General features: G+C 42.8%; 1 protein-coding gene across 5 annotated transcripts in view; it reads right to left on the bottom strand.

The window, feature by feature from the left end:
* The window catches only part of SUFU (SUFU negative regulator of hedgehog signaling), an 86779-nt gene that overhangs the window by 14882 nt on the left and 43989 nt on the right, over window positions 1-27908 (bottom strand). For all 5 annotated transcript variants that reach the window (XM_081954791.1, XM_081954789.1, XM_081954790.1 and 2 more), the window contains exons 9-10: window positions 26552-26686; window positions 25217-25355 (exon numbers count right to left, since the gene is read on the bottom strand). In XM_081954791.1, coding sequence (XP_081810917.1) covers window positions 25217-25355; window positions 26552-26686 — 274 coding nt within the window. The remainder of the gene's footprint in view (window positions 1-25216; window positions 25356-26551; window positions 26687-27908) is intronic.

Here is a 27908-nt window from a genome sequence, read left to right as displayed (position 1 = left end):
TGAGGGTGATGAAGCGCCATAGGAGACGCCTAGAGGGCAGGTGGAGGTCCTCACGCTCCGAATCTGACCGAACACAGGTAAGAGCCTATTCACGGACTTACCTTGTGGCATTAAGAGTGGCCAAATGCAGACATTGCGCCACTCTTATTGCGTCCGCCGATAACCGCCCTGCCGCCCTGTTTCGGGTGACCCGCTCTCTCTTATCACAGAGGACGCGGGAAGCCCCTTTACAGGGCAGAGCAGAGGAGTTTGGGGAATATCTGCAGGACAAAATCGCTCAGATCCGGAGCGGATGGGCCCCCTTCAGTGGACCAGAGGAGCCACCAACAGTGAGTCTTGTGAGACCATTCTGGGAGGAGTTTGATTCTGTTGCCCCCGAGGATTTGGATAGGTTGCGTGGATGGCTGCGACCGACCACATGTTTAATGGACCCGTGTCCCTCCTGGTTGGTACTGGCATCCTGGGAAGTGACACGAGGCTGGCTGCTGGGCTTGGTGAACGCCTCTTTGAGCGAGGGGTCCTTGCCTGCCGCCTTGAAAGAGGCGGTGGTGAGGCCCTTACTCAAGAGGCCTTCCCTTGACCGGATGGAGCTAGCTAATTATCCTCCAGTCTCCAACCTTCCCTTTTTGGCGAAGGTTGTAGAGAATGTGGTGGCACAGCAGTTTCCACGACACCTTGAGGAATCCGAATATCTAGACCCATGCCAGTCCGGCTTCCGGCCCGGACACAGCATGGAGACGGCTTTGGTCGCGTTGGTCGATGATCTCTGGAGGGCCAGAGATAGGGGTTGTTCCTCTATCCTGGTCCTATTAGATCTCTCGGCGGCTTTAGATACCATCGACCATGGTATCCTATTGCGCCGGCTGGGGGGGATGGGAGTTGGAGGCACCGTTCTGCGGTGGTTCGGCTCCTACCTCTCTGACCGGACGCAATGTGTGTTGGCAGGGGGGTAGAGGTCAACCCTGAGGTCACTCACTTGTGGGGTGCCTCAGGGGTCGGTCCTCTCGCCCCTCCTGTTCAATGCATATGTGAAGCCGCTGGGGGAGATCATCCGTGGTTTTGGGGTGGAGTATCATCTGTACGCTGATGATACGCAGCTGTACATTTCCACCCCAGACCACCCCAACGAGGCTGTCGAGGTGATGACCTGGTGTTTGGAAGCCGTCGGGGTCTGGATGGGGGACAACAGACTCAAGCTCAACCCCTCCAAGACCGAGTGGCTATGGCTACCGGCACCCCGGTTCAGTCAGTTGATTCCATCACTGACCATAGGGGGCGAGCAATTGCCCCCTGTGGAGCGGGTGCGCAATTTGAGCGTCCTCCTAGATGCCCGGCTGTCAATGGATGACCATGTGGCAGCCGTGGCAAGGGGGGCATTCCACCAGGTTCGCCTGGTGCGCCAATTGCGCCCCCTACTGGACCGGGATGCCCTACGCACGGTCACTCATGCACTGGTGACGTCTCGGCTGGACTACTGCAATGCCCTCTACATGGGGCTTCCCTTGGGACGCGCTCGAAGACTGCAGCTAGTCCAGAACGTAGCCGCGCGGGCTATTATGGGGAGTACTAGGTACTCCCATGTAACACCGCTCCTGCGCGAGCTGCACTGGCTGCCTGTGGTCTTTCGGGTGCATTTCAAGGTGTTAATTACTATCTTTAAAGCGCTCCATGGCTCAGGACCTAGGTACTTGCGGGATCGCATCCTACCACACACTTCCCTGCGACCGATTCGCTCTCACAGGGAAGGACTCCTCTGGGTGCCGTCCACTAAGCAATGCCAACGGGCGGCGCCTAGGAGTAGAGCCTTCTCTGTGATGGGCCCAACCCTCTGGAATGACCTCCCCCCCCCGATATCAGAACCACCACCGACTTCCGCTCCTTTCGACAAAAACTGAAGACTCACCTGTTCCGTTTAGCCGGCCTGGCCCATTTATAGTTTTATTCTACCTCCTGGCAGATATTTTAATTGGGTATTTTTAGGGTATTTAAATATTGCTTTTAACTACTTTACTTCAGATATGTACAGTTTCTTATTGCCTCCTCTTTGTGTTTGTATTTTCTATTTATTGATGTGTTTTTATTTGACTGTACACCGCCCCGAGTCCCTTTGGGGAGAGGGGGCGGTATAAAAATCTAAATAAAAGTAAAGTAAAAGTAAAGTAAATTGATCTAATTTACTAAGAAAGCCAGATAAACAAAAAACTTAGATAATTAGACTTTATAAAATAAATATTATGAACATTCAGTTCCAAAAGCCCTCTAGAACAGTAGAGTTTTCTGGCTTCAGCACACTGCTTCATTAAAAATGGGAGTCAATAGCCTTTCCTGTGAGGACTGGTTGACTCACGTTGGAGCAGGCAATTCCATAGACCAGGGCTCTGCAACCTTAAACACTCAAAGAGCCATTTGGGCCCATTTCCCACACAAACCAAAACACTAGAAGCCACAAATCCTGGGTGGGCATGGCCAACTCGACATTCTTCACTCCACATCTACCCAGATTTTGTGGCTCCCAGTGTTTTCTTTTCTATGGGAAACTGGTCTCTCTTTCTCTCTCTTTTTTTCCTCTCTGTTCCTCTCCCCTCTCTCTCTTTCTCCTTCTCATCTTTTTCTTTCTATTTTGCTCTCCCTCTATCTCCCCCACCCTCTTTTTCTATCTCTCCCATCTTTTTCTTTCTCCCTACCTGTCTCTCATCTTTCTATCTCCCCCCCTCTCATCTCTCTTGCTCATCTCTTTCTTTCTTCTTTCTTTCTCTTCTTTCTTTCTTTCTTTCTTTCTTTCTTTCTTTCTTTCTTTCTTTCTTTCTTTCTTTCTTTCTTTCTTTCTTTCTTTCTTTCTTTCTTTCTTCTTTCTTTCTTTCTTTCTTTCTTTCTTTCTTTCTTTCTTTCTTTCTTTCTTTCTTTCTTTCTTTCTTTCTTCTTTCTTTCTTTCCTTCCTTCCTTCCTTCTTCCTTCCTTCCTTCCCTCTCTCCCTCTCCCCCATTTCCCAACCCCCACACCCAGGGAATAACTGTAAGGAAATTCGGCCACGTTCTCTCTTGTCTCTGGAAAGATACAAAAATAAACCTTGCATTGCAAAAGGAGTGACTGTCAGGCTGTTATATCATAGCGTCACAAGGTTTCTGTCTTAGATCATCACACACACTTCAGAGAAGCATCATCCCAAGCAGCAGCACTCTCACACAGGTACATGTACGTATCCTGCAACTCGGTCCAAGTGGCTGGAAATTAGTGTCTCTGGATGTCCCCGATCCCTTGGCAAACAAAATATGGGACGACACCCCGCCATCACCAAGGCAGTATCCGCTGAATCCTTGCAAAACTGGACATAAGTGGAGAGCAGACAGAGCCGAATCAAGTAGAATCTGTCTCTGTCACTGTCTGCCCGGCTGCAGCAGAAAACAGTGGACAGCTACTTCCGGCCTTCATTGGTGCTGGATGCGTGACCTGCTCTTGGCCCCGAGAGAGGGGGAGAGTTCCCAGGGGCAGGTGGGCAGGGTCACATTGCAGCTCTGCATTGTAATGGACTCCAGGAGGAGGAGGGGACACAGTTTCCCCCATTGTGAAGCACACTTTCACTGTGCTGTGCAAGGCACTGCGAGAGCAGCAGGCAAGCCATGGAGGGGATATTGGGTCTCCCCCTGCCCCCCCACCAAAAGAAAGCCAGCTGGGCTTCTCCTCCTAGAAGCCCCGCTACCCTTCCCCTTGCATCCTGAACCCTATCCCCCCCACACACACAATCCCACTTCGGGACACAGGAGCGCACGCTGGAAATGCATGTTGGGGCGACGTCGGAGCGTGCCTTCTGACCCTCTGGTGCTCAGTCCATAACTCTCCATATTCCTCCAAGGCCTGGATTGCTGAGGAGGGGGGAGCAGCTCTGATGCCTCTGTTTCCCCCACCACCACCATGGTGCCAACCATCGCTGCCCGGCTTCCTCAAAAGCGCAGCACATTTCAAAGGCAGCGGCTCACATCTGGAGGTGCTGAACAGTGTCCCAGTGCAAGAGCCAGGCCAGGCCTCTCCACCATTCGACTCCCCAATGGGGGTGCTTCTGCTGGGCCAGCTGCTACAACTCCCACTGGGCTTTTTTGCTCGGTGCTCGGTCGGGGAGCACTTCCCCACCCACCTTCTTTCTCTTGGCTTCACTGTCAAGGGCGGAGGAAAGCCAGGCTTGGGGGATGGCCCCCACCCCTCAAGATCTGCCCCTGCCCTTCTCTTCCAGACTGCTTTGCTGATGGCAACAGCAAATTCCACAAAGGCAGAATCCTGTTGCTGCAGAAAGGCAAGTACGCGGGTGCTTTGCTCCTGCACTAAGGCTCCGCCCATCACCACCATTGCAACAGTGCGACAGCTCTTTGATCTCTCTGCCATGACAGAGCCACAGGGAGCCGCAGCAGAGGGGTGAAACAGCTGCATGCGGCTCTAGAGCTGCGGGTTGCCGACACCCGCCATAGACAATATTTGATTTGAACTTGGAATCTCACAGGTACCCAGTGCAATCCTGCAACATAGATGTCAAACGACAAGTCCCTGTCAGCATGCACAGAGCTACATTTTGGATCACGGTATTTAGAGACAGCTCTATGAGGAACAAACTGCAGAAGCTCAAGTGTTAAGTCACTGTAACCAGATGAAAAAACAAGGCATGCAGAGTGCAAAACCTTTTTTAAAAAATTTACCTCTTCAAAATCATGGTGCATCTTAAACTCCTGTGAGTCTTATAGTCCGAAAATATGGTATGTTTATAGTTTGTTAACAGACCTTCCTGAAACCCAAATAATCTTTTTTAAAAATTATGTTTTTTCATATTGCTTGATCCAAATTTTGGAACATCAAAGGGCTGTCAATGATTATATAAGAAGCAGGACTTGCCTTTTGATATCTATAATTTAAATTTATAGAATTCATTACTACTTGTAAAATTCAATTTGGTCTTGCTGAGAGATAATGGGGCAAATTTTCTGAATCAATTCACTATAACTGCAAAACATGAGAAATCAATCTATCAAAAACCTTTTAATGTATAGAGAAGACATACTTATATTTTGAAATAATTTGCTTTACAACGCAGAATAACTATAACTTGCTTATAAGTGAAATTCTTTCATTGATTGCCTATAAATATGTGCAGATCCTATATACAAATTCATACATATGTCTTATGCATCTTGCAATGCCTGATCCAGGATATTCCAGGAATAAGAAACTTTTGGTGGACCTCACACCCTTTTCCTAGATTGTATCCAATTGTAGTCATACTGACTAAATGGGACAGAGGAGGAAAAAAGGAGGATGGAAAATAAAATATGTATTTTAATTTAACAAGCTCGAATTGGAAGAGTTATGACATACACAGATCAGTACTCCAGAAGCCGTTGAGATAAGCAATAGGATCCTTTCATCTAGATTTCTATGAATCACAGAGATATGATTCAATTTTTTTAAATTTTTCTTCTTCTTACATAGCATTTTAAGTATACATTCACATAGTTGTTATTTTTCTATACATTTATCATTCTTATACATTTGTTATTTCATTTAATAGGTTATAATATACAGTTTGGGTTGCTTTATTTATCATCCCTTCTTCCTGTTTTAACACCACCTCATTTTCCCTTTCTTTTCTCCCTCCCTTCTCTACTTTCTTCCTTCTTCCCTTGCCTTTCTCCCACTCCTCCTCTTCCTCTCGCTTCCATCCTTCTCTCCTCTTTCTTCTTTCCCCCATCTTCCTTTCATGTTCTCCTCCTTTCTCTTTTTCTTTTCTATTATTGTAGGTGTCTCTTTCTGGCCTCAATTTATATTTCCTTGGGATGGTATTTCTGCAGACCCAAATATAATGTGATATCATTTCTTGTTCCCTTACCTTCGCTAATCTATCCTAGCTATATTTTCCTCCCCTTTATATCTCGCTTTTGGATGTATATTTATATATTTAATATTTTCTTTTCTGTTTTCTCCTTCTTCCCCCCCCCCTTTTTTTCTATTTAGCAGTGCCTCGTCTGGGTTCTATATCTTCTCCCTATTTTCTTTTATAGTTTCCTTTCTCTAGCCAATCATAGAATCTTCCCCATGTCTTGAAGTACTCCGATTCCTCTTTATCCTTTATTTTCATTGTCAACCTATTCATCTTTGCACAATCTAATATCTTTTTTATTATCTCTTCATCTGTTGGTAGCTTATTTGATTTCCAATTTTGGGCAAATACAATTCTTGCTGCTGTAGTTACGTGTATAATCAAATAGGTATCCTCTTTCTTGAATTTCTCTTGGATAATATCTAATAAGAATATCTCTGGTCTAAATTCTATTTCTTGTTGTAACATTTTCTTTAACCATACTCTTATCTTAGTCCAATATTTCCTTGCTTCTGCACGTGTCCACCACATATGATAGTAGGAGCCTATTGCTTGTTGACACTTCCAACAATTCGCTGATTTGTTTTTAGACATCTTTGCTAATTTTCCAGGTGTCATGTGCCATCTATAAAACATTTTGTATAAGTTTTCATTGTAGGCCATTGACATGGTTAATTTATGGCTCCTTTCCCATAATTATTGCCACTTTTCTAGCTCAATTGTGTGGCCAAAATTCTTTGCCCAAGTTAACATTGTATCTTTAACCACTTCTTCTTCTAAGCTAGCTCTTAATAGGTAGCTATATAGTTTCTTAATTATTTTTCTTCCGTTCCCATAAATATCTATCCAGCTCCAAAGTTCCTAAGTTAAAACCGTATTCCCTTTTATCTTTTTCATATCTTGCTTGCATTTGCAATGGTGGAAACCATCATATATCAATCCCTTGTTTTTCTAATTCTTGTTTTTGTTTTAATTCCCCCCTTTCTGTTAAAATATCTTTATATCTAATGATATTTTTCGTACTACTAATATTTGGATGTGTCAATGCTTCCATTGTTGAAAGCCACATTGGTATATCTAAATAGTATTTCCCTTTCACTCTTTCCCATATTGTTTACAATCCATTCCTTACATAATGTATTTGAAAATAGCCATGTGCCTTACTTTTACCATACCACAAAAAAGCATGCTAACCTAGTTGCAAATTGTGACCTTCCAATGTCAATAATCTTGTAGTACTTAGTAGAATCCATTCTTTCATCCAAGCTAATCCCGCTGCTTGATAATACAATTCCAAATTTGGTAATCCAAATCCACCTCGAATTCTTGCATCTTGCAACATTTTTATATTAATTCTTGCTTTTTCCCCCTGCCATATATATTTCTCCACTATTTTGTTCATACTTTCAAATAATCTTTTCTCCAATTTTATCAGTATTGTTTGGAATAGGTATAGCAATCTTGGTAGTATATTCATCTTTATTACTGCTATTCTTCCCATCAATGATAATTGTAGGTTTTTCCATCTTTCCAAATCTATTTCTATTTGTTTTCTCACCTTATAATAGTTATCTTCCTTTAGTGTTACACACTTTGATGTCAATTGAATACCTAAATATTTCACTTTTTTCACCACCTGTATATCCAGTTTCCCCATCAACTCTTTTTTCTGTTTTTCTGTCATATTTTTCACCAAAATTTTTGTTTTATCTTTATTGATCTTCAAGCCCACTACTTCTCCATATTCTTCTATTATTTCAACTAGTTTTGGCCCTGTTTCTATTGGATCTTCCATAATAAACACCAAATCATCTGCAAATGCTTGTAGCTTATATTCTTCTTTCTTAACTATGATTCAATTTTGAGTTGGTAGATTTAGGAAATCACACCAGCAATTTAACCAAGTCTGCCTAATGAATGAAGCACTTCATGGGAATCAAGCATCCAATCTGTTTTATAAAAGCAGATGACTGAGTTCAAGTTGTCACCCTGAATAATTACTGCAGCAAAATGTGTCATGTACAGCTGCTGAAGATTACATAGCCTTTGTGGAGTGTCTACTAATGAAAGGGACAAGTCATAGAGTATGAAAACAAGAATTCACTTGGAGGGTGTTTGGGGGAGGCAGGGAACTCACGGCTCATAACACAGAGTTTGATACTCATACCATAGAGTTGTGCATTTCTGGAAAAAACTCTTTGTTCTTTGCAGGCAGAAATGATTGACTTTACAAACATTCAATACATTAACCATACCAGAGTACTATAGTTGTATAATCTGATTTTAAAAGAGCAGAGAAAAACACGTCTTCATATTGAAATCATATCTAGCTTTCAGCAAAAAGATTAGGTGCTTCTTTTAAAATTCTTATAGAAATCCAATTAAACCTATTCAATCTGAGTGTAGAAAAATTATCTGCTGTGCTTCCAAAGGGTACTGCAACTAGAAATAGGTTGCGGTACCCTTCATCCAACAGATGAATGGGTCAAATAGTCAGTGATTTAAGGGGCTTCTTGGCCAATGTACAGAAAATTAAACATTGGCCCCTTGATACCTTGTGAGCAGATTTTTTTTTTAAAAAAACACCTTTTCAATAAAATGATTAAGTATGGGGGTGTAACATTATTGCGTAACTATAATAGAAAACCAGAAAACTCCATTAATGTACAGATTAGCCCTCATCTTACAACAGGGCAAGAGATGCCACTCGGGTCGGGGATATTGCATGGGGTGCAGTATGGTTTGGGGAAAATGTGCAGGGGTGCATGACTGGTCGGAGCAAGCACAGAGGGGCTGGGTGAGGGTGCACCAAAGGGGAGACTTGTGACCATCCCTGCCAGTTTCCTCCCTGACTTTTCTTTCCCTTGACAGGGAAAGTTGTAAATGGCAATGATCAAGTGATGCAGGTGCATAGCATCTGGTCATAAGTATAAAGAGGTTGCCAAGCCCCCAGACTGCAATCACATGGCCATGGGATGCTGGCACAACCAGGAACTCTGAGAACTGCTCATAACCACCATTCATTCAGTGCCATCATCACATTGAACAGTTCCTGAACAAATAGATATAGGTCCAAGACTACCTGTATTTAGAAAACAATAGCATAGCTGTCAAAAGTCACCCTGAGAAAATAAATGGAACAATCTCTAAGCTTTTAATAAAAGAAGTATTGCTAGAACTGATATTGCAGAAAGTTGGGGCTTTCCCTATTCATACAGCAAAAGACCAGACAAGTACCATAATCTATTTCTGATCACATCACATGTCACTATCAGCTCCCAGTTAAAATACCTTTAATTTATCATAAAGAATATACCGCCCATTATGAACAATGAAAATCAGCACTTATAGCTATGAGTGAAAGAACAGTCTTTGCTTTTAGATAGGATCCCAATCTAACACAGGAATTTATTAGAAACAAATGATGTTAACAGACACAGTAACAATCAAAGTGCTGACGTAACTGGACAAAATTCCATGACTTTTTCCCATGTGTTTTTGAATGAAAAATATTATGAGGAAACCAATGGGGAAACAGAGAATCTACCAATGTCACTTGGCCTGTTTGGTCAGGAAACACATGTCTTTGCTGCTGTCACTGATTAAACACTCCACTATTAATATCTGAGCAAAGCTTTGGTTCTCAACAATGGTGTATTTCAAATGAAAAGTTTTCAAAAGTGCCACAGCTTCTGCTGCTTTCTATGCAATAAATGTCTATCTAGATTTTGCAGAATACTGCGTTGTCTTAGAACGTACAGGGAGGATGGCTGAAGATATTTATTTCATGCAATGGGCTACAAGAACCTGAGCTTTCTTAATCACAAGTTTCCGTACCTTACAAGTGATCCTACTTTCCGTGAACCACAAGAACCTGCTGTGTGAAGTAGAGATTATTCTCCTTTGCACAACTAATCTTAATCATTAGGTTAGTTAGGCAAAAAAAAGCCAAGATGCTTACTTAATGAACAAAAAAATAAAAATGTAAAATTGTTTCTTTTTAAATTAAAAATATAGGCTATTTAGAGCTACTAAAATTTGAAAGACATTCTAGAATCAAGCCGCCTTCTTTTTTTTAAAGTTTCTTATGGCACCTAGAAGAAAATAGGATGTTTTGCTTGACATCAAGCAGGAAATGATGTATATAAAGTCACAAGTTCTGGGAAAGCTATTAACTGTGAAATGTTTACCTCCAGATCTCCTTACTGGAACAGCCTAGTGCACAATATGTTAAATCATTTCTAAACCTGTTTAAGCACAGAGTAAAGGAATATATAATGGGACTAGTAATGGCAAGAATGAAATGTGTTTGTTACCATTGTTCCATTTTCGTAAATGGCTAAAATTACTTAAGAGAGATTTGAGGAGATGACACAAAATCCCAATGCATCTCACTCTTCAAATCATTATGGACTAGTATTACCAGCAGAATCATAAAATTACAGGGCTGGAAGGTGACATTTAGACCATCAAAAATCCAATCTTGCTCAGTGCAGAAGTCCAAATTAAAGAGAACCATCAGACAGATGGTTTTCTAGTGTCTGCTTGACCATAATTGAATAAAGAGAACTTTACTACCCTTTGGATTAGTGACATCACTAACAAATTGTTTTTACTATTAGGAAGTTTTTAAAAAAATCAAAACCTGTCTTTCTGTAAGCCAAATCCATTATTCTGGATCCTACATTTTGAATGAAAAGGGCATTGTTACTTACCTGATATGCCTCTTCTAATAGGGTGGAGATAGCATCCATACATGAGTTGACATTGTCCGTCTTCTGATTGGACTGAGTCTGATTAAAGATAGTTAAGACATGCCCCTTGTTGCTAGCCTTACCCAGCTTTTCAGCGAAGAATAACTTACACAGACTCAACGTGTCATCAAACAACAGTTTAGTAATAAAACCCTTCAGGTAAGAAATGAAACCATATATACAATAAAAAGCTGAACGTAGAACCCTGCTAATAATTCATAAAATGCAAGCAATAACGTTACAGTACGTAAACTCAGATCAGTCAGAGAAGGAAGGGGATGGATGCTATCTCCACCCTATTAGGAGAGGCATATCAGCTAAGTACCAACGCCCTTTCTCAACAGAGGTGGAGATAGCATCCATACATGGGACATACCCAAGCCCAATTGTCCCTACGGGAGGGAACCAGACTCATCTGGAACAGTTGCAGAAGAATGAGCCGCTTGTAAGACCTTGCGGCCAAATGCCGCCTCTGCAGATGCAAACGTATCTATTTTACAGGTGGTAATGAATGGGGAAGGTGAAGCCCAAGTGGCTTCTCTCGAAGAAGCCCAGGCTGCTGTGGTAGCCGCACTTCTCGTGGAGTGCGCCGTTATGCCCCCAGGTGCTGCCTGATGCTGCAAAGTGTACGCTCTGGCTATACAACTGCGGAGCCACCTGCCGATGGTAGAGGCAGACACCTTCTTATCTAGGGTCTCAGACTGAAAGGAGACGAACAAGGCTTCCAACCTCCTAAAAGCAGATGTTCGACTGATGTAGACCTAAGGGCCCGTCACACATCCAGCTTGTGCCCAACGTCTCTCCAAGGGATGAGCAGGAGAGGGGCAGAAGTTGGGCAGAACTACCTCTTGAGCCCTATGGAACCAAGAGGAAACCTTCGGTGTAAAGGAAGGATCTAAGCAAAGCACCACTCTGTCGGTGTGGAAAATGCAAAGATCCTCCCTCACCGACAGAGCCTGCAGTTCTGAGATCCTCCTGGCGGAGGTGATGGCTACCATAAAGGCTACCTTCCAAGAAAGGAACTGTAGTTCCACAGACCGAATGGGTTCAAAGGAGGATGCCGTTAAAGCAGACAAAACCTTGGAGGCCTCAGGTTGGTCGCCCCTTTGAGGAATCCCCTCATTGCCAGATGGTGTGATAAAGGCTGTTCCCCCCGCCTCAAGTCAGAATCATGGCCAGAGGTGTTACCTGCCATCTCAGTGTATTGGGGAATAGCCCTTTCTCCAGCCCATCTTGGAGAAACTCCAATACCTGGAGAACAGAGGCAGTTGGGGAATGAATGGTCTCGATGTCACACCACAGAAAATACGCCAAGTAGCATCATATATGCGGACTGTGGAAGGCCGCCTGGAAGCCTGGATCATGCTGATGACCCTGGAGGAAAAACTGTCCACCCTCAGAGAGTCCCACTCAAGTGCCACGTGGTCAGCTGGAGCCACTGAGAGTCCGGATGCTCCAGCGACCCCTGGCTGAGGGCACCCTTGGTCTGAGGAATCCTCCAGAGTCTGTCCACTGACAAGGTCTGCGGGTTGGAAAACCACAGCCGTCGTGGCCAATGGGGGGGGGCACAAGGATCACTTCTGCTTGTTCCGCAATCACCTTGCGCAACACCTGGGGAATTAGGGGCAGTGGGGGGAATGCATAAAGAAATCTGGGGGACCACCGACACCTGAGAGCATCCATCCCCGTAACCTCGTGTAAAAGCATGGGAGTTGCGTGTTGTCTGGAGTGGCGAAAAGGTCCACAACAGGCGGGCCGAAGCTGGTCAAGATTTGACAGAAGAGGCAAGGGTGGAGGTGCCATTCCGCATTGTCCACCTTGGCCCAGCTGAGCCAGTCGGCCCGAACATTCGCCACCCCCGAGATGTGTTCTGCAGTCAATGAAGCCAGGTGCCTCTCTTCCATGGCTTCTTTCATGAGGTTTTTGGACTTCGTGCCGCCCTGACGGTTGACGTGGGCTTTGGCGGCCACATTGTCCATCAAGACCAGCACATGCTGACCAGCAATGCTGCTGAGGAACTTCTGGAGTGCCAGATGGATGGCTCTGAGCTCTAACCAGTTTATGTTGCGAGTCCTGTCCACCTGGTCCCATTGTCCTTGGGCCATCTGCACCTGTAAGTGAGCCACCCAGCTATAAAAGCTGGCGTCTGTGCTGTGAACCACCCTGAAGTGGCAGCTCCTGGTGATGGCGGTCGACTTCCACCAACTGAGAGAGTGGAGGACATCCACCGGAACAGTGACCTTCAGCAGTGACGTACTCCTGCGAGCCTTCTGGAAGGGAAAGAAAAACCACTGAAGGTCCCTAGTGTGGAGGCGTGCCCAAGGCACGATGTTAATAGCCGACATTAGTTTTCCCAGCAAGCGGGATAAAGTGGCTAGGGAGACTCTACGATGGCTCAAGACTTCCCCAACCAGTTTAATAATACTGGCTTGCCTATCCTCCGACAGGAAGACCTGACCGGAGACGGAATCAATCCACGCCCCTAGATGCAATATCTGAATGGTGGGTACTAGATGGTTCTTACCCCTATTGATAGAGAAGCCATGAGCTTCCAAGGTATGTATTGTGATGTCAAGGTCCCTCCTTGCTCTAGACAGTGACCTGGACTGTAATAACGTCATCAAGATAGCATTGGGCATGCATGGGCAGGAGCCTTAGGTGTGCGGCCAATCTTGAGAGCACCTTGGTGAACACCTGGGGGGCAGATGAGAGGCCGAATGCCCCCCCCATAGCAGAACCATAGAAATTTCCGGTGATTGGGTAGTATTGGGATGTGGAGGTAGGCTTCCGTCAGATCAATTGATGCTAGGAGATCACCTTCCCGCACCCCTGCCAGAATGGATTGCAATGAATGCATCTTAAACCAGCAGTATTTTAAATGCCGGTTTATTTATTTATTTATTATTAGCGTTTATATACCGCCCCCTCTCCCAAAAGGGACTCGGGGCGGTGTACAGTCCGTATTAAAATACAACAGATTAAAACGTAGAAATAACTAGATAAATACATGTATAAGAGGAGGGTAAAATATGCCAAACTGTACAGCTAATAAATAAATCAATACAAAAGTTTAAAATATCAAGTTAAATTTAAAACAATATCCCTCTAAAAACCAGTAAGAATGTATATGCCAGGAGGTAGACGTTAAAATTATGCCAAACCAGCCAGTAGGAACAGGTGTGTCTTCAGTTTCTGTCGGAAGGAGCGGAGGTCAGTAGTGATTCTAATATCGGGGGGGAGGTCATTCCAGAGGGTTGGGTCCATCACAGAGAAGGCCCTACTCCTCGGTGTCGCCCGTTGGCATTGCCTCGTGGACGGCACCAGGAGAAGGCCCTCCCTGTGAGAGCGGATTGGCCGCAGGGATGTATGTGGGAGGATGCGATCCCGCAGGTAACTAGGCCCTATGCCACGGAGCGCTTTAAAGATGGTGATCAGAACCTTGAAACGCACCCGAAAGACCACAGGTAGCCAGTGCAGCTCGCGCAGGAGAGGTGTTACGTGGGAGTACCTAGTACTCCCCATGACTACCCGCGCGGCTGCGTTCTGGACTAGCTGCAGTCTTCGGGCGCGTCCCAAGGGAAGCCCCATGTAGAGAGCGTTACAGTAGTCCAGGCGAGACGTCACCAGTGCATGAGTGACTGTGCGTAGGGCATCACGGTCCAGAAGGGGGCGCAATTGGCGCACCAGGCGAACCTGGTGGAACGCCCCCCTTGCCACGGCTGCCACATGATCATCCATTGACAGCCGGGCGTCTAGGAGGACACCCAAATTGCGCGCCCGTTCCACAGGGGGCAATTGTTCGCCCCCTATGGCCAGTGATGGAATCAGCTGGCTGAACCGAGGCGCCGGTAGCCACAGCCACTCAGTCTTGGAGGGGTTGAGTTTGAGTCTGTTGTCCCCCATCCAGACCCCAACGGCTTCCAAACACCGGGACATCACTTCGACAGCCTCGTTGGGGTGGCTTGGGGTTGAGATGTACAACTGAGTATCATCAGCGTACAGATGGTACTCAACCCCAAAACCACGGATGATCTCACCCAGCGGCTTCACATATGCGTTGAACAGAAGGGGCGAGAGGACCGACCCCTGCGGTACCCCACAAGAGAGTGGCCTCAGGGTTGACCTCTGCCCCCCAGTCAACACATATTGCATCCGGCTGGAGTGGTAGGAGCCGAACCACCTTAAAACGGTGCCTCCGACTCCCATCCCCTCCAGCCGGCGCAGTAGGATACCATGGTCGATGGTATCAAAAGCCGCTGAGAGGTCTAATAGGACCAGGATAGAGGAGCAACCTCTATCTCTGGCCCTCCAGAGATCATCCACCAACGCGACCAAGGCTGTCTCGGTGCTGCGTCCAGGTCGGAAGCCGGACTGGCGTGGGTCTAGATATACGGATTCGTCGAGGTGACGTGGAAATTGCTGCGCCACCACATTCTCAACAACCTTCGCTAAAAAGGGGAGGTTGGAGACTGGACGATAATTAGCTAGCTCCGTTGGGTCAAGTGAAGGCCTCTTGAGCAGGGGCCTCACCACCGCCTCTTTCAAGGCAGTCGGTAAGGAACCCTCGCTCAATGAGGCGTTCACCAGGCCCAGAAGCCAGCCTCGCGTCACCTCCCAGGATGCCAGTACCAACCAGGAGGGGCACGGGTCCATTGAACATGTGGTGGGTTGTAGCCGTCCACGCAACCCGTCTAAATCCTCGGGGGCAACAGAGTCAAACTCCTCCCAGAGTGGACTCACAAGACTCACTGATGTCGGCTCGTCCGGTCCACTGGGGGGGGCCCATCCGCTCCGGATCTGAGGCGTTTTAAGTCTAGAATTGCTCTCTAGCCCCCCGAGGCTTTAGGGATAACAAAAAGAATAGAATAGAAGCCCTGGTGTAACTGATCGTCTGGAACCGGTTAAACCGTCCTGATGTCGGGAGATGTTGTATTGCCGAATTCATGAGGGCTTGTCTGTCCAGATTGTGAGACATCGGGCAACCAATAAAGAAACTTGGGGGAGTGGAGAGGAATTCTAGAGCTAGGCCAGACCTAAATGGTCTGCCGTACCCAGTCGTCGTCGGTGGTAGCGTCCCATTGGTCTGCAAAGTACTGCAACCGCCCCCCAATGGGTATGGCTACCTCTTGGTATCTATGGTTTTGGGGAGTTACGACCTCCGCCCCCCCAAAAGGGTTTCTTGGCCTGGTTGTCCCTCTGATAACGAAAGGACTGCTGCGTTGTCTTTGGCAATACCCTCCCTGGGCCCTATAGCCAGTGGAACCATAATCATGGCCGCGAAAGGAGGTACCATAGACTTGCACCTGAAAGGGCTGCCTCCTAACATAAGGAGCAGTGTGGGAAGCCCCTTTCCTGGAAGCTGATGGCAAGACCTTCCACTTATCCTTGTCCTCAATAAGAAGCGGCTCTAGAGCCTCCCCAAACAGGGTTCCCCCCTTTATAGAGAGCGGACGCTAGCTTCCACTTGTGTCTCATGTCTGCCTGCCATTGGCGAAGTCACAAGAGGCGTCGGGAGACCACAAAAGAGGCCATGGCCGGAGATTCGAGCCAACGTCGCGACGACACAACGTGCGGTCTCGACAGTCTGAGACCATCATTGATTCTTTTATCGCTGCACGGTCCATATGGACCTAAACCGTCCCGAAGAGACGGTGAACAGGGAGACAAATCCTTACTGGTCTCAGGGACATCGCAAAGTCCCTGGTTGACCCAAGGGAAGCTCTCCAAGCCAGTGGTAAATAGACAGCCCCATGCTGACAAAGTCGGAGATGGCTCCGGAAAGAAGGCAGTGAAAGTGAGTCCATCTGGTGAGATTTTTTCTTTGAGAATGATTGCCCAAAGAAACTTTTTTTAAAAAGATAAATTAGTCCTTTAAGCAAAAGAATAAAGCGGCGAAATTTATCTTTATTGGACTGCCTTAGAAAGTCTTTTTTTCCCTCTTTCTTTGTAACAATGTTTTGTGGATTGAAGTGATTGTAATGCTTCCTGTTTCTCCTCTTAAGTGAATGAATTGATTTTTTTCTCCTATTCTTTGCTACCTTATTTTTTGGCTGAACTAAAACCTTTTTTATTCTAACAATCCTCCCTACTATTGCTTATTAAACTTCATTAAAGACATTTAAAGACTTCTGTTTTCCATAAGCTTGGAACAAATAGGAGAAAATCAAATCTGCCACTCGAAAGCCAGAACTTTTTTCCCCCTTTTTGAAACAATGTATCCTTTGTTCTCTTTCCTTTGGTTTTACTGACTCTGTAACTGGAGGGTTTGCAGCTTACTTGTGGAGACTGATAAGGAGCCAAGGGCACGGATTGTTTTTTTGCAGGTGCCTTTGTGAAATATTTTGGCAAGGGAAGGAAAAGAAAAGAAAAAGATAGAACCCTTCCTTTTTGAAAAAATTAAAAGAACTTGTACACAAAAGAGACATTGAAGGCTAGAGTGGCAGTGGATTTTAGACTTTTTCTTCTTTCTCCTCTCTTTTCTTTTTTTCTTCTTTGAAATATGTATCAATATGCAGATGAGGAAACCTTAAGTTTTCAAGATTTTTTGGTTGGAATTCAAAACATATTGGAAGGATTTGGGAGATTTGAGAAGAAGTTGGATAGACTATTGTCTTGTACAGCAAAGATGAAGGGGTTGGAGCCCCAAAAATTAAAGAAGAGAATGAAGATATAGAAGATAAAGATAAGATAACAGATGAACTTACTAATAGAGCATTCATGAGTGAAAGTGGAAAGAAGGGAATATAGAAAAGTGAATTTGAAAATCTGGAGCTCTATCCCTCATGTCAAGACATGGAATTGATGATGGAATTAAGAAGAGAAACAGTTTCAGAAATACGTCTGATAATCAAAGATACACTAATTTCAATACCAGTTCAAGGGCAACGAGACTACCTGAGAGATCTTTTAAGCAAAAAAGTGGGGAGAGAAGTTTTTTAAAACCTTATAAAGAAGTTAATAAGAGAATTGAAACAACAACTGGCAAAAGAGATAAGACTGTTTTGTTACTGGAAAGATACAGGTTGATAATGATTGTTGATAATAAAAAACTTAGTTAATTTTGGGTGATTAATAAATAGGACTTTATAGATGCTTTTAGATTGTTTCTTTAAATGTTTATTCATTAACAAATAATTCATTACGATAATAATGAAATAATAATTTTAACTAGTAAAAGCAACTTGGATATAAACTACAAATTGGGACCTGGAAAAAAGATTTTATCAATTTTACTAATAAATTTTTGTTTAGATTTTGTTATAAAGATGTAATCTTTCTTGGGGACTTATAAACTCTATTAACAATTTTTTGTTTAGATTTTGTTATAAAGATGTAATCTTTCTTGGGTCTGATGAAAGGAGATGTGATATAAATAGTAAATAATTTTTAGCTAACTACAATAATAATAAGGAAATGTTAATGGATAATGTCTAATGATTTCTACATGTATTGGCATTGGTAAAAGCAATTAGATATAAGCCTTAAATAGTGAGTTGGTGGAAAAAAAGGGGGGGAATGTTTAGATATTTTATTGATTTTTTTTTCAGAATATGTTATAAAAGGGTAACTATTGGAATTATTGAAATAGCTAATGAATGCCAGTAGGTGGTTGTGTCTTTAAATACAAATGATTCCAGATAAAAGCACGTTTAAATAATTCTAGTTAAATGAGAATGGTGGTACATTGATAGTAAAATACATAAAGATTTTTTGATTTAAAGTATATAATTCAATATGAAGGAAGTATAAATAATGATTGTGGTAGTAACGCACAAAATTTATTTGTAACCAATCGACACGCTTTCTACAAGATGTAATGAAGGATGATTCTTTTTTTGTGTTCTTGTTTATTTAAAACAATAAAACAATTTCAAAAAAAAAAAAAAGAAGAGGCCATGGCCCTCGACGAAAGCGAGTAGCCTCAAGTGTGGCATCCACTGTGAATTGAACGGCCGCCACTATATTATTGAGGTCTTGATGGGCCCTCAGGTAGGTTGAAGGAATCCGCTGTTGAAGCTGCTGAAGCCAAAATAGGCAAGAGCAGGAGAAGAACGATGCAGAAATCGAAGCTTGAACTACCCAAGCTGCCGCTTGATACCCGAGCTGCATCGTGACGTTGGCCCGCTTGTCCTCTGGCTTGAGGACCTCCTCTTGTGAACCAGGCATGGTAGTTGCAGAATGAAGCGCTGCTATCGGAGTGTCGACCGACGGAACTTGGAGGAGCAGACTGAGGTCATTGGCCACGTTGTAGAACTTCTTGTCCGTGGATGATGGCGCAGGGCCTGATGTTGAAGACGTCCACTGGCATTGCACCACATCCAGGAACAATTTTGGGGCTGGAACAGTGTCTAATTCCTTGAGAAAAAATAAATCAGCTGAGGCAGACATTGTAGCAGACACTATTGTAGTTGGCAATGCCGCAAAGGTGGCAGATGCTTTGGCCTTAGTCAACAAGGTCTTAAAGTGGGCTAGTTGGAACAGACCTAAAAATTGAGTTTTGTCTGGAACAGGTTCTTCATCTCCAGAGAACGCTGCGTCCTTAATCTCCCCATCTTCCGAAACTGGAGACTGACTACGGGGAGATCTAGCCGGTGACACCGGACACTGCACTGATGGGACTGGCAATGTAGGTGGCGTAGCCTTCCAGGCCTCTGTTGCAGGCCGGTTGCTATGCCCTGGGCAATAGCCAAAGATACAATGTCCTGAATATTGTGGCATTGGCATAGCAGGCATAGAAGGCATGGAAGGTAACTGTAGCTCTGGGTGAAGCCCTGCAGCTGTAGGAGTGAAAGTAGCTGGGATGGGCCTGCAGCCAATGCCCCAAAGTGGACATCCTGTAATAAATGTCCTTGCAATTCAGCCCCTGAACCCCACAGCCCCGAGGTGTTTATGGGAAACAGAGGACTGAAAGGGCCAGGGTTCCGCTCCAAAGGAATAGGTGAGTGCTGGACTGATTTGCTGCTGCTGGCCCGTGACCCCTGATCCCCTCTTGAAGAAGAGGAGAAATGCCTGCGAGACGCCTTGGGATCAGTGTTGTCAGAAGCAGGGTCTTTGGCCTTGTCAGATCGGGAGGCAGCTTTAGATGATTTTTTACTCTTTGAAGGGGTAGCCTCCGCCTCAGCCTTTTTCTTCCCCTTGTGGTCGGAGACAGCTCGGGGGGTGGAAGCATCCACCGTAATCAGGAGCCTCTGGGTGGTATTAGACAAGTCCTGGGGTGTAGGCCTTTCCGTTTCAGCTGTGTCCACCATTTTAGTCTAGCTGTGCCAAAAACAAAATGGTGGTTCAAGCTCTTTCTAACGGTCCATGGAGGCCCTATAGGCACTGTGGCACAGAATGACAAGTAGAGCTATGGGCCTGGGTCACTTGGCCCAGTCTCCCTTCCACAGTGCGCTCCTCTGACAGTCCAGCATGGTCTCAAACTGTCAGAAAGCACCGACGAAGAAGCCCGACTCAGGCGAGTCAAAGGGCTGGCGTTAGTGATGGGGCGGTGCGGCAGACTGCTTAGAAGTGGTGCACTAGCTTTTAAAAAATGCCCGGCTCTTTCTCTCTCTGCTCCTGCAATCTCAGGTCGCTAGAAGCAGCACCAGCGATGACCGGCCAGCCACGTTCTCTTCTCCTTCGTTGGCTTGGACACAGAGCCTCCTGAGTGACAAATCACGAGAGCCGACGGTGCTGCGAGGAACACCGCATCTGCGGGTTGCAAGGGAGCCTCCGACCTCGGCCTCAGCAGCCTCCGCAAGAGCTGTCAGTTGCCAGAAGCAGCAGCCACACTGTGAGTTACTAAGCGGGGATCTGGCCCAGTGAATGACTGTCCAAGAGCGCTGCGCTCTCTCCCGCTCTGGCTGTGCCTCAGGCCAGCAGGCTCTGGTCAGGGCGAGCTGAGACCTACCAGCCTCTTTGCTCCAGCCTTGGCTGACAGAACAGCAAGGTGACAGTTGCAATTGATTTTTTTTTTACTCTTTGCCAAGAATAACAGAAATATTCAGTATAATTAATCTTTTCAAATCAGTCAGAAATTAATCTCGTCAGGAGAAATGCAATGACACGACCGTCCTCGAAGTGGACGGAGTCAAAAAGCTGGGTAAGGCTAGCAACAAGGGGCGTGTCTTAACTATCTTTAATCAGACTCAGTCCAATCAGAAGATGGACAATGTCAACCCATGTATGGATGCTATCTCCACCTCTATTGAGAAGTGTACAGATCTTAATTTTCTATTTGAATCTTTCAACTGTCTTTTCTCAAGACTAACTATACTCCTCTCTTAAAACCTATATTTCTATCCTCTAATTATTTTTGCTGCCCTTTTCTGAACTTGAAATTTTCTTAAACTGTGATACACAGAATTGACACTGTACTCAAAGTGAAATACTATTTGCCTCTAATTCAGAATTAGAACATACAGTTTTGCAGTCATATCACACTGCTGGCCTATACTCAATTTGCAATTAATTTGTATTTTACACACACACACACACACACACACACACACACACACACACACACAAGTATTCTAATGTATTTTTCACTTTTACCATTACTAAACTAAGTATTTGATAATGGTGCATTTCATTTGTTTCCCAATGAAGGACTCTTCATGGTTTACACTTTTTTACTTGATTATACTTGGGTCCCTAGCCTCTTGAATCAGCTTCCTGGCTAATATTCTCTGTCCTTGTGAACCCACTGTTGTTCTGTCTTCTGAAGACAGAAGCCACCTTATTTGCACTTCTGTGCTTTTTTCTTTCAAACAACACATACTAACTTATAATTGTAATTAGAATTGTCAATGCTCCTTTATGGGGGTTTCACTGTTGATAAATATAATTTCTCAAGGGTTTTGTAAAATTCATGCCTACTTTGTAACAGCCCACTTACCACTACTCAGCTGTGTACCAAATGACAGTTTATTTAGAAACAGGACAAAGCCTCTTGGTAGCCAAGACATGGTTAGTTATGAAAACTCTTTATTCCACTTCAGGTTTACTTTCTTAACTTGATGATCATGTTCCATGTTTGTTTTATGTGTGGGGAGGGAGTGTCTCTCTGTGTCAGTGTTGTTTCCTGAGGCTGCCTGGGCAAGTCCCTAGAGTTTTCTTAGCAAGGTTACAGAAGTGGTTTGCTGTTGCCTCTTCCTAGGGCTTAGAGAGTCTGGCCCAAGGTCATTAAGATGGCTTCGTGCCTAAGGTGAGACTAGAATTTATATTCTCCCAGTTTCTAGCCTGGTAGCTTAACTACTACACCAAACTGACTCTGGTTTAAAGTGACTTAAAACTTCATGTCAGAAAATTAGTCAAATAGGCTGTTCTCCAGGTAACTTATTTTTTAATGGGGCGTATTTCAGCTTGCTTTTTTTTTTTTTTTTACTTAGGCAAAGACTCTGGGATATAAGCTTAAAGAACTTGATTAATAAAGCTAACTCTCCCTGTTCTCCACTTCATTTAGGTATCTATCAAATTAATTTGTATATTGCCTCATACTTAACCAATCTAAGCCATAATACTAATCAGATTACTTTTGCAAAAGTAAAATTAAATGCCTTTCTACTCAGGTCCTATTAGGAAGATTCCAGAGTATACTTGCACAGAAACTCAGAACTCAAAATTACTCAGAAGTAGAGTCTATGGAGCACATATGTTTGGTTTGGGGATTGTATACTGATCTGAAATACCCTTTTATTGATTTTGCAATGAGCAATTTATACCATGTATATGTAAATTTTCTTTTAGATAATGTGACCCTGGCTTTTTTTCCCCTGCCATAATTAGATGTAGGAAGAAACTATTTGCTGAACAACTTGTTTTTCATATGTCAAAATATATGCCACTTTCTTTGTTATTCTGTTTGTTCTTGGCTCCTTTGACAATAGTAAATTTACATTCATTACTGCTTTGATATATTGCCATACCTTTACTGTAGTAAAGTTTGACATTCTGTTTTACACAATGATATTTGATATATTTCATAACCTAGCATGAGTTATTCAATGTTTTATTGCTAATTTTATAGGGTTGGAAAATCCTGCCAATTTACCCTGTTCTTAAGAGAATTTCAAAGCAAGGATCTTGATTACAATCTATGTTATCTATTAATATTAAATATCCAAATCTGTAGGGTTACTAAATATTTTATTGTTGTATCACTTACCATTCACTGTACTGCAAAATATTATCATAGTTCTGTTATAATGTATCATACTGCACTCCTACTTTATTTTAGTTACAAGCTAGTTTATCATTTATTATCTCAGTATATAAGACTTTTCAGTCCAGATTCAGCAGTTAATCTTCCATTAGAGTAATTAAGTTTCAAAAATGCAAAGACAAATTATAACACAAAGATAGCTGACAATAATAAAATTATATTGTCTTACAGTGTAGTTAAGTATGTTACAGTACAGGAGTCTATACTTTTGGAATTCTAATTTCATCCTTCTGCCTATATCTGCTCAGAGCAGCACAAACTATATGCATGTTTTCTGTTGATAGTTTAAACAGCTTTTGATTAGACCAGACCTCTTGGAGACTTCAGTCAGCATAACTAATAATATCTTGACTAGAAATTCAAAAAGTTATAGTTCAACAGGTTGAAGAAGAGATGATTAAAGTACAAATTATTGTATGATGGAATCTCTAAGTTCTTGAGAAGAACAAAGACTCCACAATGATAAAGCTGAAATGACTCCTACATAACAGTATCTTTTTGCGATGTGAAAATTATCTAAATGATTGCCTTCTTATATAAGAACTGATTAATCAATGGATATCACCAAACTCAACTTCTTTAAGGAGGATGAGTATCAGAAGGGAGCTTGATTTATTTAAAAAATACCTTGAGAACATTCATGGTAAAACAGAGTATAAATATGAATAATTAAATACTTGCTCTCTACCCTACTTTTATTTATTAACATTAATGAATGTAAGTCAGTTATTAATGGCCATTGATGCAAGATATGTATTGAATACAAAATGTCCCTAATTCAATCTCAAGTAGCAATTAATAAGACAAACTTCTGCTTGAAACCCAAGTTACTACTACCAAGTCAGAAGAGATCTGACCTCCTGGTAAGACAGTTTTTTATATTTCATAGCATTGAAGCTACTTTGTAATGCTTACCTTGTTATTTCTGTGTCAAAGTTACCAAGCAGCTTAGTGATTTAGGAAGAACACTGGGGACAATGAATTACTGCATTTTGCTCCTAATTTAGGCTAGTTTGAATCATGAAGAATGAGTGGGATAAGCATGGATTCTAAGTCTCTTGACTGAGACATGGGTTGAGTTCTTCCCCCCATTCAGCATGGCTTATCATAATACAGATAATGGAATGCAGTTTTCTTCAGTTCTAACTAAATTAAAGACCAGCATTGTCAAGAGGTATATAAAACCTATTAAGGTAGCCTTTCAAGAAAAAAGCACTTAGTGTCAATAATTTCAGACTATCCTTTAACTATTATGAAAAATAGTGCTACAGGTATTTGTACATCCTAAGTGGTAATTCCTTGTGCTAATTCCAATAAAGCTACAGAAAACATAATCAGAACACGGACCTACTGTAAATGTGTACTTGAAAATTCAGTTTCACAGAAAACAAACCAAAGACGCTCTAGTCAAAAATATAAACAGCCCATTATCTGTGGCAACGTTAATATATAAAAAACTTATAGAAGTAAAAAAATACATGTAACTTTGGAAACCGTGTTAAATTAGAAATAGCTGCACAATAAAGTTTCTTGATTTTTTTAAAAAAATTAGATAAGGATTATATATTTAAACTCTCAGCTTTTGGAAGTTTATCTGGAAAAGAAAAAGCTTAGGAATATATGGGCCTTGGAGCCACATATACCATAATTCAATTACTTCAAATAATTCCTCACAAGGCTGTTTGCTGAGTCTGCTACTTTATCCTGTGTTTTAGTTCTATTTCCTGTCTTGATTAGTTACCCTGGGAAATGCAGAGTCACAACAGAAGGAATTTACAAAAGATGACAACATATTCAGTGCACAGGATTCCCAAGATTAATCAAATATAAAACAAAAAGATAGAAAGTAAGAGTAGTAGTGTGTTTTGTGGAACCATAACTACTTTTCTAGAAAACTGTTTTAAAATGATACTATTGCTTCTTCTAAGGGAAGAAGGAAAAATTCTCCATATCCTTAAAAATAGGCCTCTTCATGCTATCCTAAAGATGTTTTGCAAGGCTACTTGTTTTGACTTTCTTTTTGAGTTTTTAATAGATTCAAATATTGTAGCCTTGCCTTTTCAATTGCTGCATACTGTGTGAAAACAACAGTGATTATAATAGGCCACTGCATTGCAGTGGTGGGAAAAAGAATTAGAGGATGCAGAGTTTGTAAAATGTTCTGGGATTTGGGAAGAGAAAATTGCTGTTTACATAGAGAAGAGTATTAAAAACTGCCATTTCTTTTTGGCTTATAATTCTTCTTTCTAAATACTTAAAAATGGTAAAGACTGCAAAAGCATTCTTGGCCTAAAAATAATACAGCAAAACCAAAAAAATGGTTATGAAAGACTTAAAAGCATCTGAAACAAAATAGGATAAATCGGTTCTTATTCAGAAATACAAAATATAAAAATAAAATACCTGTAACCAGGGTCCATGTGCTGCATATGGATGCTCCTCTGTAGCAAAGGCCCCTTCAACTCCTGTAGATACAAAAGTGATTGCTGTATCTCCTGTAATACTTTTGTATGTAAAGTGCCGACCATGTAATAATCTGCCTCTGAAACAATAAACAAACAAAAATATGACTTTCAAATCAATGCAGTCTTCCCATGTGGCACTCTGTCACGTCATGTACTCCTCAATACATATAATATTTTAGGTCCATAATTTTAAAGTTCAAGATACAAAAAATGAAATAGAGAGAAGGGAAAGAAACAACTATAATTTGACTATGGTAATTGAGGCTCTAGTGGATTGGGTAAAAAAGGAAAATTCATCTAAGTTCCAAATCACACAAACAAACTATAAACTCAACGACTTGTATCATAGAACACACCACTTTCAATGATTGATGAAATGAAAGAGATGCAGTTAAATGAAAGGAATTCTATATCTCACCTACATTTCTCTCTTCCAGACACATTCCATCTAAATGTAATATATGCTTCTTCATAAACCAAAACAAATATATTTAATAGCAAATAAAGATGACATATGTGTTAGGAAGATTTCCTAAGGTTACCAGGAAAATTCTCTATTTTAGAATTCAAATAAAAATCCATAATAATCTAATTATGCAGCAAAATACAAGATTGCATTGTGGCATTATAACAATCAGTTCAGACACTTGAGACTTGACATATAAGAGTTAACCAAAGCCTTGAAATGCAGATGGTCCTCGGGTTACGATGACAATTAGGACCAGACTACTGTCGCTAAGCAATGCGATATAAAGTATGATGCAGTTACTGTCAGTTACCAATGGCAATCCAGACAGTCCCGCTTGCTGTCTTAACCGCAAAATACACACTAGGAGGCCCCACACAGGCCCCACACAAGTTGAGGGAGGGGGAGCTGAGGTGCAAGTGCAGGGAGGCCACAGGAGGGAGGGGGTGGGTTGCACAAAATAAAGTGTCTTGTCCTTTCAAAGACTTTATACAGCCATTTCAAGGTCTTCCCCTGTTGTTTGAATATGTATGCTTTCAGGGAAGATAACTGCACTGGAATTATTATTGTAGTAAAGCAATAGGTTTCTTGAAGCATCATGCCAAATCTTTGAGCTGCAGCACTTTCACATTTTGAACAAGGGCACATTGCTCATTTCATGCCGGGCCCTCTGAACTGCACTCCTGAACCCCAATAGGCATTTAATATTACATGGTTAAATGCTTTGTAATACTCAGTTTATCTTTTTAAATCTGGCTGAAGAATGGTCCTTACAGCCTTTCGTACAAAAACTAACATTCTACTCACCTTAAGCAAAGTGGAATTAATGCTCCTGATTCCTGGTTGAATTTTAGGTGCACACTCTCAAGCTGTCTTGTGCGAATCAGTTCATGAGGAATGATTGCTGCTGAGCTGTCACTTTCTAAACTGTCCTTACGACTCCTAAATCAAAGAAGGTATAACGTTTTATCCCACCTTTTAAATATATTTTTGGTCAACTCAAGGAGATTACACTTAATATTCCTGCCCCCTATTTTCACTACCACCACCATCCTATTAGGGTACATTGAGGAGGGAGAGGGAGAGGGAGAGGGAGAGGGAGAGGGAGAGAGAGAGAGAGAGAGAGAGAGAGAGAGAGAGAGAGGAAGGAGGGAGGGGAGGGAGGGAGAGAGAGAGAGAGAGAGGGAGGGAGGGAGACTCTCGCCCAAAGTCACTCATCTTTCATGGCTGAGGCCTAGAATTCAGTCTCCTGCTTTCTAGTCCAGAGCCTTAGCTACTATACCAAACTCGCATTGTAAATCCTTAAGCAGAGAATTTACTGGAGCAATATTTAGGTTTTAAAACTTAAATGTATTTTACAAAATATATATGTGGCCTCTATATCAGATCTATGTGTAACAAATCTAGTTTTATACATGACCTGATTATGAGTGAGATTGCAGACAAGGTACATATCTCTAAATCCCTGTTGTAGAGTCCCCTTTGCTGAAGTTTCACCAACTTGTTTTTTTTTATATATAATAATTTTATTATTAATTATTATCTGTGACTTCAGTTCTGCCATGGGAGGATTGGATCCTTGCGCTACCTGGCTGGGGAAAGCAGTAAGAGAATACTGAGAGCTGGGTCTGGGGTATACTTAATACTTCACAGGAAAGTTGCACTTTTGATATCTCTGAAACTTGTGCTAAGTAAATTTAAAAAAACTGTCTAATCCGTTCTAACCAATGGAAGTAACAATTCATTTAAGTAAGATTTAGTTGGGATTTCTATATATTATTAGTAAAAAGGAGTCTGGACTTGAATTTTCTTAATGGTTAATGCTATATATCCTATATAGCAGCGATGGCGAACCTTTTTTGGCTCGCGTGCCATAAGCGGAAGGGAGCGCAAGGGCTGTGTGCGCAGGTGTGCTGCATCCATAATGCAATGCATGACCCCCCCAGTGCGCATGCACACATGACAGGCGCAACCCCCCCCCCATTTTTTGCATGCTTTTTTCGCTCTCCCCAGGCTCCAGAGGCTTTATAGGAGCCTGGGGAGGGCGAAAACAGCCTGTCACGCCACCCCGGAGGCTCTCTGGAGGCTTCTGGAGCTTTCCTGAAGTCTCCGGTGTGCAAAAACCTGGCCCGTCGGGAACGGACTTCTGGTTTGCTCGTAGGAC

The sequence above is a fragment of the Natrix helvetica genome (assembly GCF_964273705.1).
Source record: "Natrix helvetica genome assembly, chromosome: 5".
In the NCBI taxonomy this organism is placed as follows: Eukaryota; Metazoa; Chordata; class Lepidosauria; order Squamata; family Natricidae; genus Natrix; species Natrix helvetica.
The sequence above is the reverse complement of the archived record's forward strand: the minus strand, read 5'-3'. Positions and strand labels throughout refer to the sequence as shown.